This window comes from Aptenodytes patagonicus, chromosome Z, assembly GCF_965638725.1.
Source record: "Aptenodytes patagonicus chromosome Z, bAptPat1.pri.cur, whole genome shotgun sequence".
Lineage (NCBI taxonomy): Eukaryota > Metazoa > Chordata > Aves > Sphenisciformes > Spheniscidae > Aptenodytes > Aptenodytes patagonicus.
This window is the reverse complement of record NC_134982.1, coordinates 39,429,769-39,443,670: the sequence shown is the minus strand read 5'-3', so window position 1 is coordinate 39,443,670 and position 13,902 is coordinate 39,429,769. Positions and strand designations below refer to the sequence as shown.

Below are 13,902 nucleotides of genomic sequence, written 5' to 3'. Positions count from 1 at the left end.
CTGCTTCCCTTTCCCGCCACGGCGAGGCCATCTCCTGGGAGCCTTCCCAAGGCCTGTCTTCTGGCCAGGGCCTCTGCGCTGGCAGCTCCCGCCTGCTTCGGATCGCATGGCATGGAGACAGTGCACAACAGGGCTCTGTTTTTTTCCTTCCCCAGGGTCACCCACTCTCAGGCGGCCCAGGGCGCGACCCAGCAAGGGCCTGCATGCTGCAGGGACAGCTCTCGAGAAAATGAGAGTAAGTTCAATGCTGCTTTGCTCTGCAAAGTCCTCTGGGATGCACCCACAGAGCTCCTCTGCACCAGAGCTGGAGGAGATGATGCTGGCATGACTGCGCCGGAGAGGGGAGAGGGGACTGCAGGCTGCCCTGCTCTGGGCATGACTCTGCCCGACAAGTTTTTGCCAGGAGCTTCCATCAAAAGGGGAGGGCGAGCGCTCACAGGCTGCTACCACCTGACCACAGGGTGGACAGCTTTCTCAGGAAAGATGCCTGAGATTCTCTCCTGCCTCCCCTGGGTACGCTGGGGCCTGGTGTTAAATGAGCCAGCGAGGGCTGAGGAGAAGAGGCTCTCCTGTTCGCACAAACTGTCCTGTCCTGAGCTCACAGGGAGATGCGGAGTCTGCTGGACCTGCCTGGGGTCAGTGTGTCTTGTCCTGGGCTTGCAGAAGGATGTAAGGAGAAATGTAGGACACCCCCTCCTGTGTCAGTGTCATGCCTTGAGCCTGCAGGGAGATGGTGAGCCCAGGGCATCACCTCATCCTGAAGCAACCTGTCCCTTGCGCACAGAAGGCTGTTGTGGCCCCAAATACTGACTACCCATATTACCTTCATAGGCAGAGAAGATCTACAGACGGGTTAGGATAGTTGGGGGAGGAATGTGCAGGATTTGTGGGTAAACACCCATAGCCATCCACACTCACCCTCATACATAGGCCTGGATGCCTGGCTGCAGGCTACAAGGCCCCAAGCAGCCAGGAAAGATGCATTGGTGGGGGAGAAGTCCCAAGGGCCCCATGGTGCCCTGCTGTGGGGCACTGGGGTTGGGGCTGCCCCAGGATAAAACCCCCTGCACACTGAAGATGGTGGTGCTCAGTCACGTGAGGATCTTCTGGTGCAGGGGTGAGAAGCTGGCTGTGAACACCTGGGGGTCTCAGCTTGGAGCGGGGACCAGGAGGGGTGAGGTCCCCTGCAGGGGGTCTAGCAGGGCAGCTGATGAGGGTGATGGCGACAACAAGCCTTCCTGAAGCACCTGGAGGGGGAAGCAGTCCCCATCCTGGAGTGTGGATCTCCTTGGAAGAGTGACCTCCCTGGTAAGTGCTGGAAGGCAGGGCAAGGCATCAAGATGCCTCAAGTGGAGGGGTGAGGGCTGACATCTTAGCACTGGTGCTGGCTAGGCCATGCAGGGGTTGTGCAGGGCTGGACCTGCTGCTTCCCCTGAGGCAGAAGTGACTGGGGAGGTGATAGTCAGGGGCCACCAAAGCTGTAGTGCCTAGGCTTTCTTCTGGAGTTCATGATCCTTCAGGGAGTGAGGAAGGGAAGTAGCAGGTACCCAACACCCTCTACCTCTCCACATATGCAGGGGGATGCAGGGCAATCACGGTGACCCTCCACTGAACTCGCTTTCATGTGTCAGTGTCTGTCCTGTGCTGGGAGCCCAAACTAGGAGATGGTGTTCCAGGAGTGGTCTCACCAGTGCCAAACCACAGGGCAGGATCCCTCCCCTGGGCTTCTGGCTGCACCCTTGCTCATGCAGTCCAGTGTGTGGAGACCTTCTTTGCTGCCCATGTGCACCGCTGCGTCGTGACCATGTTGTCCTCAGGACCCAGGACCTTTTCTCCAGAGCTTCTCCCAGATGGTCAGCCCCGGCCTGTCCTGCTGCACAGCTTTATGTGTCCCAGGGGCAGGACTTTGCACTGGCTTTTGTCAAATCAATGCCCTGAGGTTCCTGTCAGCCCATTTCTCCAGCCTGTTGAGGGAAGCAAATGAGGGCCCACACTGTGTTCACCTCTGTTTAAGCAGAAAAGGTGTAGTGGCACACTGTCTGCAAAGGGAAGGGCATTAAAGAGTATTTGTTCCTGTACTAATCCCCAAGGGATGCCACTACTTTCTCTCTGCCAGCTGGACTTTGCACCACTCCTTGCAGCTCTCTAAGTTGACCTGAACCCCAGAATTTTCCACTCACCTTCTCATCCCACCTGTGGAAGAATGCAATGGCACTGTGAAGGAGCAATGTCCTGCAAAACATAATCCATATAGTTGGTTTGTTATTAGGTCAGTACTGACAAGATGAGGATTTCCCTGTTATATAACATAAAGAATGACTACAACGTTATACAGGACCTGCTATCTTTCTCCCCATGCAGAGTAGGAGTGGGGCTACTTTCACAGGGACAGGGAGCCAGGAGCCATGGGTGGCCACAGGGCAGGCCAAGCAATTACCACACCAAAAGGTGCAACTCCATAGCACCAGAAGCAGGAAAAACAAGATGCCTGATGCAGCTGGAGAGCCCTTGCTGTGAAAGGCCCATGGAGGAGCATCCCTGGAGATCTCCCCTCCTCCACCCAGGTTCTCAACAACAAACAGTTCTCTGGGCAGCCTCAATGGCTCCACAAGACTGCTCTCAGCTCATGGGAAGTGTGCTGGACGCTTTCCGGCTGAACTTCCCCAGATTAGCTACAAGGAAAATGACAAGAAATGCCACAAAGAGGAAAGAGATCACCCACACGGGAATGGCATGAAGACTTTAACAAGGCCCTTTGTTCCTGCACATCTTGTATTCATTGCATCTCAAAGCAAGACTTCACTAAGAAAGGAAGAGGAACCATCACACTCCCCTTTTCATCTTTCCTCACCCATTTGTGCCCACTGCTACTAGCAGGCAATCTCCTGCTACCTCCTGGTAGAAAGAAAACTCTCCTTCCTCCCTCACCACCTTTCCCAAGATGATTGTGCCAAGGGAAGGAGGATACTGGCAAAAGCCAGGGACAATTTGCAAAACCACATCCCTTCTACTCACAGCTGACAGATCTGCACTCATCCTGCAAGACAGGAGGGCACAGAAATCAGAAAAGGAAGATGCCCTCATACCAAACTGCTGGATAGGGCAGGAGGAGGACCCTCAGTGCCATAGGTCCCCCCTGGTGCCCTGACCCTCCCTGCTCAACCCTGCAACTGCTGGAGGCAGCAGCATGGCCCCTTGCTCCAGCCCTGCCCTTCTCCACCACAGTTGCCTTGTGGCACCATTCTGCCTTTGCTTCCAGCAGAGCAAAGTCAACAAGGACAGCCTGAATCTTCTCGCCCACCTGGGCAAGACCTCCCTGGCCATGTCAGGTGCTGAGGGCCAGCTAGAGAAGGGCTTGGGGCAGTGGGGCAGCTGGGAGAGAGTGGGACATGAGTCCCCCAAATAGAGCTCACCTCCCCATCTCCTGGCCCCTTTAAAATGCCTCTGAGGCTGCAGCTCATTTCCTTTCCTCTCTCAGCTGTTTCTGCTCAGCACCCTGTCTCTGCACTGGCCTCTTCTTATTCCCCGAGGCCAGGCCTCCACCTCCAGGAGCAGACTACCCTGCTCAGCTGCCTCAGACCTTTTTCCTCAGGGCACGCTGTCCTGTGTTGGTCACCCTTGTGATGCCAGAGAAGGCAGAAATCCAACCCTGGCCTTTGAATGCATGCTACCAACCCCTGCCTGTCCTGACCTGCCAAAACGGTCTGAGCTGGCTCCTGCTGCTTGTCTCTGTAATTGTAAAACTACAAATGCCTCACATATTTGCCCATTTCCTTATGTATTTGCCTCATATTTTATGTTCATTTTCAGGGTTATATTTATATGCACTTAATTTTTCCCACTTTTATTTTATATGCTCGAGTATTTTTTATGACCTTTGTCATGGTATTCTCCAAGGCTGCCTTTATGCTGTTTAGATTTCATAAAAATTGCTATTCCCATGCAAACCGATCTTTGAAAATGTCTGGCTTTTTGAGATAAACAGAAGGGTTTGAAAAGCATTTTTAGCTTGGGCAGCTGTGTTTTTCCTCATTATAAAATGAATGTGAGAGATCCTCCATTTTAAGAAGGCAGCTGCCACTCAGAATAGTCTGGTAATTCTTTAGGAATTCACTTATTAAAAAATGAATGCCAGGTGTATTCAAGAGTTTAAAGTCTGAGCACTCTTTCAGAGTAAATGCCATTCAATGTGATAAATCATGTGATATTTCCAGCAAAGCACCCAAAGAACCTCTCTATGCCCAGTGGTTTTGACAGTTCACCTTACCAGTTGTAAGAGCCTCGGTGAGGGCAAAAAGACAGCCCCAGTGTGTGCTGATCTCCAAGTTGTCAATACAAGAAAGTAAATATACTCCCAGATAATTTAGTTTCCTACAAAAAGGACTGCAGGTCCTGCTCCTTCAGAAAAAAAGGGTCCTGACAATGTTTTTATAATTAAGGTAACAAACCTTTAGTGACATAAATGGAAATAGTAATTTTTTTTTTAATTCCATGCTTCTAAAAAGTAGGTTATGATAATACCCCTTTGCTGCTACTTCATTGACTGCTCTCTTAAATTTCTTTTCTGGTAAACTTAATTTGTAGCACTTAGCGGTTTTTTAATTATTAGTTAATGCCCTTATTTGTAAAATTGTACTTCTTGAAACAATACTTTGCAAAAGCAAGCACGTACTGCACAAATGGTTTCAGTGAATTACTCAGCATAAGATAAAACAGTTACTTGGATTGGGACAGGTCAACAGGATGCCAAGAAATGGTCTGCTGAGATGGGAAGGTCACATAGCTAAGTTAGATATTAACTTCTTAATGCAGACTGTAATAGTGATTGTGAATGAAATTGTGGCATATGAGCTAAATTAACTGTGCTTTAATCATTTAAAACTGAATAAGGTATTCATCTTCATGGCAGATTTTGTAGTCAAAAAAACTATATAAATTTCTTAGCTTTATCCATCCATGTGGAGTGGTTCCAGCTACAGCATTAAACCTATACTATCTCATTTCTGACCAGCGCATGGGGCACTTTTGGCTGCTACTGCCTTTGTCCATAACAGCACGTGGCTTGCACCTGGCCAACCAAATGGTCTTAGGAAAAGAGCAAAGAATCCAATCTTGCCCGTATTTGAAGTTTTTGCTTAAAGAAAGTAGTAACGAAGAAAGAATGTAGATGTATAAGGGAGAGGACTGGAGAGCATAATGGGGAAAAACTATTTTCTTTTAACATGGGCAGTTTCAAGCTAGCTGGGGAGGAAGCTATCTTGTGCAGTGACAAGCTGAACCTATTTGAACTCCTCTGTGGCATGTTGACTTGTTAAAATCAGTGTGTTTTGAATGAATTAAAGGAGAAAAGAAACATAGCTAGAGTAGATGACATGTTCAGAGGAACTGGTTATTTTGATTTGAAAAAGCTGGTGTAAGGTTATATGAGGTGATTTAACATGGGGTAGTTATCAGAGGCCAAAAGCACATTATTTTGCAGGAATGTTCCCTCACACTGCTCCATTTGCCAGCATGTACGTAGGCTGAACTTAGACTTACCACTTGCCTTGGTGCCTGAGATAAAAGAACCCATGTCATAAGGGATAACAAATATTCATTTCATTCCTCTATGGCATTATAAAATAAAATGAAAAACTTCCATTAGGGAAACAATTTGTGGCATTTTAAAGGTGTTAGAAAGATGTAAAATTGTGCATATGTTTAGCCCTAGTTTTACTCTCCTGTAATGAATACATATATAGCTAGATGACCTTTTAAGGGCAGATCTTTCTTGCATGGAATCAAAGATCAGATAATCTTTCTAGAATAATGATCTGTTAAGTCTACTTGGAAATACAGCTGTGCTTTGTAAAATTATTTCCTCTTTTCATTCTAGGTTAGAGTGGTCTGTGTTTCAACCACAGGCAGAGAAATAAACAGCAATCTCTGCTGCAGCTTCATATCACTCAGTTACCTCTTCCAGTCATTACTTTTAATGAACTGTTTGTTTCTGAATTCAGCAATAAAGATAGATGGTTAGGGGAGACTGTGTCCTGAATCATGCAATATTACTACTATGCTTTGCTCAGTGTAATAATCAAGAAACTGTCTGAGTGGGGAAGAACAATTTGTTGTTATTAAAAAACGAAACAAAAACCAAAAACCAACAAAACCCCCAAAAACCTGATGGACTAATTCAAGTGTAACTGTTCTGTGAGGAAGAGTGGACAACTGATCTGTTAACACAGACAAAAGAGTAAAACACCTGGACTAGCTCTACCTTTGTAAGAAATCTGGAAGAGACCATCTTCTATTTTTCCCCTCTGTAATGTTTGTGACACCCAGGATGGCATCTCCAGCTCTTCATTGAGAGGGAAACATGTAAAAAACTATTTTGCAAGAGGAAAGAATGAACTTGCATGTCTGGGAGATACAATGAATGTGAAGAAGTTTACCTGTTTAAATCAGTAGAAGGATTAAGTTCATATAATGATTACAGTTTGGAAAAAAATATTTGTGTATAATTTATGGAAATAGATGTAGCAGTATTTACTATTTATTTTGAATTAAATACATTTTTCATTGATTTCATGATGATTGTAATATGTGTTTACCTTCTACAGCTGTATTTTTGCAAAAGTGATACAGCTCCATGGCCATTTTGTATCTAACACAATAATGCACTTCAGGACAGTTTTTCCAAAGTAATAAACATTCCCACTAAGTGAAAAGATTTGGTCCCATGTTATGCATTTTATATCCCACTCTGATTGTTCTTAGTCTTTTTATTTAATACTGTCATAGGTGGTAGGGGATTCATTTTTTCCTCACACTGGCAGTACATCCAATCCAAGGTTGCTTACGCAACGTCAGGGCATCCAAGGAGTTTGCTCATGTGAATAATTGTGCTCAGCTTAACTTATGACTTTTTAAAGCCTCCCAAATACCTATGTGCTGAACACAAAGGAAGCCCTAAAATAGTATCATAAATCTGCTCAGAGTGACTACCAGACTGGGAATGAAGCCAACCACATAGCAATGGGTGCAACAACAGAACAAAAATACAGAGCCAGGTCTCAGGCTAAAAAACCAGTTTATCTGACCTCTTCATCATGACATAATCACCCGCAGAGAATTGCCTTTGCAATGACATGTGTTTGCACAGAAATCTGGGAGACAGCAAAATGATAGTTTAAGACTACCTTTCATCAAAATAAAATCAAAGACAGGAGCCAGATTTCCCAATTTACTGTTAATAGCCCTAACCTTCTTATATGGCTGATCCTACTTCCGATCTTAAAGGGACTTCTGATTCCTATTTACAAGAAGTGAGTAACAGATACTATGACCAGGACTAGAGGGGCCCTGCTCCAGCCAGGTGGAGGAAGGGGACAACCGGGTTTACTGGACTGTGTGGATTCGGTGGACTGGACATCAGACCCACAGGAGTATAAGGCTCTAGTAGACATCAGTGCACAGTGTACCCTAATGCCATCAAGCTCCAAAGGGGCACAACCCATCTGTATTTCCGGAGTGAAGGGGGGATCCCAACAGCTAACTGTACTGGAGGTTGAAGTGAGCCTAACTGGGAATGGGTGGCAGAAGCACCCCATTGTGACTGGCTCAGAGGCTCCGTGCATCCTTGGTATAGACTACCTCAGGAGAGGGTATTTCAAGGACCCAAAAGGGTACCGGTGGGCTTTTGGTTATAGCTGCCTTGGAGATGGAAGAAATTAAACAGCTGTCCACCTTGTCTGATCTCTCAGAGGACCCTTCTGTTGTGGGGTTGCTGAAGGTGGAAGAACAACAGGTACCAATTGCTACCACAACGGTGCACCAGCGGCAATATCCCACCAACCAAGACTCCCTGATTCCCATCCATAAGCTGATTCGTCGACTGGAAAGCCAAGGAGTGATCAGCAAGACTCGCTCACCCTTTAAGAGTCCCATATGGCCAGTGCGAAAGTCTAACGGAGAGTGGAGACTAACAGTAGACTATCGTGGCCTGAATGAAGTCACGCTGCTGCCGAGTGCTGCTGTGCTGGACATGCTAGAACTTCAATATGAACTGGAGTCAAAGGCAGCCAAGTGGTATGCCACAGTTGATATTGCTAATGCATTTTTCTCAATCCCTTTCGCGGCAGAGTGCAGGCCACAGTTTGCTTTCACTTGGAGGGGTGTCCAGTACACCTGGAACCGACTGCCCCAGGGGTGGAAACACAGCCCTACCATTTGCCATGGACTGATCCAGACTGCACTGGAACAGGGTGAGGCTCCGGAATACCTGCAATACATTGATGACATCATCATATGGGGCAACATAAGGGTGAATTATTTATAGCTTGATGGGCCCATGACACCTCAGGTCACCAAAGAAGAGATGCAACATATAGATGGGCTCGTGATCGAGGGGTGGACTTGACCATGGACACTATTGCACAGGTTATCCATGAATGTGAAACATGCACTGCGATCAAGCAAGCCAAGTGGTTAAAGACCCTCTGGTATGGAGGACGATGGCTGAAATATAAATGTGGGGAGGTCTGGCAGATCGATTATATCACACTCCCACAAACCCACCAAGGCAAGCGCCACGTGCTTACAATGGTGGAGGCAACCACTGGATGGCTGGAAACATATCCCGTGCCCCATGCCACCGCCCAGAACACTATCCTGGGCCTTGAAAAGCAAGTCTTGTGGTGACATGGCACCCCAGAAAGAATTGAGTCAGACAACGGGACTCATTTCCAAAACAACCTCATAAACACCTGGGCCAAAGCGCACGGCATTGTGTGGGTGTATCACATCCCCTATCATGCACCAGCTTCTGGGAAAATCGAACGATTCAATGGACTGTTAAAGACTACGCTGAGAGCAATGGGTGCTGGAATGTTCAAACACTGGGATACACATTTAGCAAAGGTCACCTGGTCAGTCAACACGAGGGGATCTGCCAATCGAGTTGGCCCTGCCCAGTCAAAACTTTTACGTACTGTAGAAGGGGATAAAGTCCCTGTAGTGCACATTAAAAATATGCTGGGGAAGACAGTCTGGGTTATTCCTGCCTTGGGCAAAGGCAAACCCATCCGTGGGATTGCTTTTGCTCAAGGACCTGGGTGCACTTGGTGGGTGATGTGGGTGGATGGGGAATTCCGATGTATACCTCAAGGGGATTTAATTTTGGGTGAGAATAGCCAATGAATTAAATTGTATGATGTTAATTGCTATGTAATACTGTATGTCATCACTACTGTGGTTGCTATATGCCATATCCATGGTATTACAGTAAGAATCACCCAAATTAATGAAGAATTAATTTTGACGAAACTGAGCAAAGTGCAGTGATGATAGAACCAGACAAGTGCAGCGGTGATGGAACCAGAACTGGCTTCAGCATGCAACAGTCCAACACCACACACCACCTCTCCTGCCCTGAAGGACTGTTATGACAGGTGGAGCCCAAAGTCATGGACTAAATGAATTCAATGAACATTTTAGAGGGACGGCCCACAGACTTAGGGAATTACATCTGTGTGTATACATCAAAAGACAGGAAAGGTGGTGGTGATTAATTGGGATGTATTGGAAAGTATGGGACCTCAGCATGACGTGGATGGTATAGAATAAGGGGTGGATATTGTTCTGGTTTCGGCTGGGATAGAGTTAACTTTCTTCCTAGTAGCTGGTGGAGTACTGTTTTTTGGATTTAGTATGAGAATAATGTTGATAACACACTGATGTTTTAGTTGTTGCTGAGCAGTGTTTACAATAAGTCAAGGACTTTTCAGCTTCTCATACCACCCTGCCAGTGAGGAGACTTGAGGTGCACAAGAAGCTGGGAGGGGACACAGCCAGGACAGCTGATCCAAGCTGGCCAAAGGGATATTCCATACCATATGATGTCATGCTGAACAAAAAACTGGGGGGAATTGGCCGGGGCAGGGGGTGTGGCCACTGCTCAGGAACTGGCTGGGCATCGGTCAGCATATGCTGAGCAATTGCATTGTGCATCACTTGTTTTGTCTATTCTTTTGTTATTATTATTTTCCCTTCCTCTTCTGTCCTATTAAATTGCTTTAATCTCAACCCACGAGCTTTACCTTTTTTCCGATTCTCTCCCCAGCCCACTGCAGGGGAGTGACATACGGCTGTGTGGTGTTTAGCTGCCTGCCGGGTTAAACCACAACACTAGGGAAAGCAAATGGCTGAATTTTAAGAGTATTTTTTGTCTTCTCTATTCATTCTTTTCCCATTTAATGTCAGAATTCAGACCTATGCTGTACTGGCATTGATATTAATTATTGCTCAGTTACTCATATGGGGGAAAAAGAGTATTTTGTCCAAGTATCTAACCTGTTTCCATTCCATACATGTATTTGTATTCACATGGCACTTTTACAGTCTCTAAGTGAGATCAAGGCCTCATTTAATTAGCAGTGTGTATGCATATAAATACCAACAGATATATTAATGCATATACACATTTTTTAATATATGTATATGCAGACACATATTTTAATGATATGACATCTGTCCTTTGAGTCTAAATGGTCAAGAGCAATAAAGGTGAAGAGAAAGAAAAAATTTTCCCTGAATGAAAATAGAGAAAGCTTAACTGAATTTTGGAAGTATAAATCATGCTGAGGAGATAGGATGGCAGTAGTATTCAGCAGGTCCCTGACCCATCATTGAGAGTGTTATTTTGTTTCAGCATGTTCTTCCACTGCTAAAATATTAAGACATTAAGGATATTTCTGTAACTTTTTCTTTTAAATTCTCATTATACTTCCTATAGAATTTTTGAGGGAGAGGGAATAGATCATCTAAAATATATATGACATTCTAATATCCAGCTGAAATAAAAAGAAAGTGGCAAAAAAAAAAAGACAATGAAGTCATAAAGCAGAAAATGAAAGTGGTAAGTGTCAAAAGCATACACAAGGGGGAAAACCTTAAAAACCAAAAAATGATGAAAGAAAACTTCTCCTACAGAATAATTAAATTTCAAGATTTTGAAGAAACAGGAGCCTACGAATGACCTTCTAAGCATCCCAGCCTGTCTCTCAGAATTTATACACAGAAAAGGAGGAACATAAGAGCTTATCTTTATCATGAACGCTCTTGGCTTGACACAAATTGGCCTCATACTATTGTGCACCACCACCATCTCCAGTCTTCAGTGTAATCACCTTCATTTACAGCAAAGAAAAGTGATCGAGAACAGCCTGCAACTTTTGGACAAAATGGGCGAAAAGTTTCCTCAACAATGTCTAAAAGAGAAAATGTCCTTCAGATTTCCTGAGCAGGTTCTAAAGCCCAGACAGAAAGAGACTGTCAAAGTGGTCATTGAAGAGATCTTCCAACACATCTTCTATATCTTTAGCAAAAATCTGACTCTAGCTGCTTGGGATGGGACAGCTTTAGAACAATTCCAAAATGGACTTTATCAGCAAATTGAGCAATTGGAGGCATGTGTAATCAAGAAGCAGATCCATTACTTTTGGAGTAAAGAAGTCAACAGGCTGAAACTGAAAAAGTATTTCCAAAAAATAGACTGTTTTCTTAAAGACAAAAAACACAACCTGTGCTCCTGGGAGATCAGCCGTGCAGAAATGAGAAGATGTCTTCAACTGATTGATAAAGTCATAAGGAAGCTTAACAACTAAGGTACAAAGATTTTGACCTGACATAACTTAGCTTTAAAAATATTTATATTTATTATTTGTTCTATGATCTATCTTGTGGCAGTGCTTCTAGTTCATTTTGGTTGTATTTAAGTAATTATGTTGCTGAAATTTATTTTTGCAAATGTAATGCATTATTCAATGTAAGTAAATTTTTCCCTTGGTAATCAAGGTATCTACACTAGCTATAAATTAATCTATATGACTTTTCAGTGAGGGTTACTCCATAGGAAGGGATTGTAATCTTATGACAAACAGTGTCATCCTATGGTGTTTTCTGCTGAGAAAATGTGTTGCTACTTTCCATCTCTATTTCACCTACATATAGAGAATCATATATCTGTGAATGGACTACACATCCCTCACCTTACAGGAATTGCTAGATTTGTACTGATTGACACTGCGTCAAAAATAAAGTAGTAAATTTTTTATTTAAGTGGTCCTGGTTAAGACTATTCATTATTCTTTCAAAGTTTGTATGTTCTTTTCCAAGAATGTTTTTTTTTTTTTACATTTGAGTCATTCTAACATTTGCTTTGTTTAAAGAGGTAAAGTAATTCTAGAAGGATTTGTCTACATAGGGTATTGTTTGCAGTAGCTATGGCTTCTGCAATAACTTCTCATTTGGACATTGTTACTTTTAATTGAAGTATCTTTGCCTCCTCTAACTATTTGGGGGGAAAGGCTTTTTTTCCTTCCTACTGTGTTTCCAATTCACTTTACCTTCTTTCACAAGCTTATTTGAAATAACTTCTCTACATAAAAGTACCCTAAAGCCACATCTGCCTGTGGCACATCCTACTTGCTCATGGACGTATTCATCCTGGCTACTGCAATCTCAAACATCACCATTCAGTGCTGTGTTTTATTGCTGCATGAAATTTTCCGCCTCTTTCCCTTTGCTCATAAATTGATCCACAGAAACATATAGTCCTTGGTATTCCAATGAATTTCGCCTCCAAACCACATAGCCTTGAGTAATAATTGCAATATAATCAAATGCTTTAAAAAAACTTGCAACAAACTGGGCAAAAATGCACTAATTTCTGTGAGGTCAAGCCTGGATTTTACCCTTGGGAAATTGTCCCTGGGTAATGGGTAAGTCCATTTCAATGGTTGTGTTTTCCCTAGTCACTTACTGTATGTTAGTAAGGGGGAAAACAGAGTTATATCCAAGCTCTGTTACCTAATGAATATTGGTAAAAATTTGGTAAAAAAACCCCAACAACTTAAAAAAAAAAAGCTATTTCCTGTGGCCAAGGCTGATGTACATTTGCCACAGGCTTCTGGGTCTAGCATAGAGAAGCAGAGGAGAAAGATCGTGGCTGTGGCTCCCAAGAGAGGGTGATGTTAGTCCCAGAGGGCTGAAATTGCTAGAGGTTGGTTTAAGCATCAGGTGAGGAACCACTTTAACGCTTTCCCTCATCTCCAGCCATTCAGAAGAGTATCATTCAAAGGGGTGATAATAAAAAGGTACGTCTAAACAAAAAATTGACTGTTAACAATAGCAATGGTACACCAGATCTCAGGTACCGTATCTATGACACAGGTCTCTTTTGCAGGGCGTACATACTCTACCACTCGTAGATGCAAGCTAAAGAAGTGACGAGAGACATGGGTATCAGGTCTGAAGCTGAAATACCAGAAATAAAACCAGCTAACAACTTCACCATGATCCAGAACAATAGAAAAGACCAAAGAAACAGAGCAAACTATCAGAGCCATTTTTCCGCCTGGTGACACCCTGCCACAAATGTTTCAGCAAAATGTGTATTTGAGCTTTGTAACTAACAGCACTTGAAATGGCCCCACTGTGAGACTGTTTCAAATTTTATTTCCGCTGCTGCTTTGTTTTTTGCACTTCTTCAAGCCTGTACAATAAAAGGACATTCAGCCTACTTACCTTTCTGGTTCTGATATCTTAGGTGGCTTCTGCAATGCAGTAAACTGTTACTGAAATGGCCTTATTTTTACTGAAACTTACTTTTACTGAAACTTATGCTTGGAAATAGCATGAAATATTTTCAGCTGTTCTCTCATTAAGGATCCCAGTTTTTATTGCCTCCCTTGCCTGCAGTGGGAATATGTTAATTCATGGCCCACTAATTTTTCAGAAACTCATACCATTAAGCTTTTTTTTTAGTTCATAACTATCCTTAAAAATCTCATTGCCAAATAAAAATATGTTTTGACATATTTCAGTCAACAAGGTACTTTGCAGTGCAGGAAAAAAAACAGA

General features: G+C 43.9%; 1 protein-coding gene across 1 annotated transcript; it reads left to right on the top strand.

Annotated features, from left to right (window-relative positions):
* Positions 1-11,013: 11,013 nt before the first annotated feature.
* Positions 11,014-11,645, top strand: LOC143173117 (interferon epsilon-like). The gene is given in 2 exon segments (XM_076363177.1): positions 11,014-11,055; positions 11,058-11,645. Coding segments are annotated over 2 exon segments (630 nt in total).
* The last annotated feature ends 2,257 nt before the right edge of the window (positions 11,646-13,902 follow it).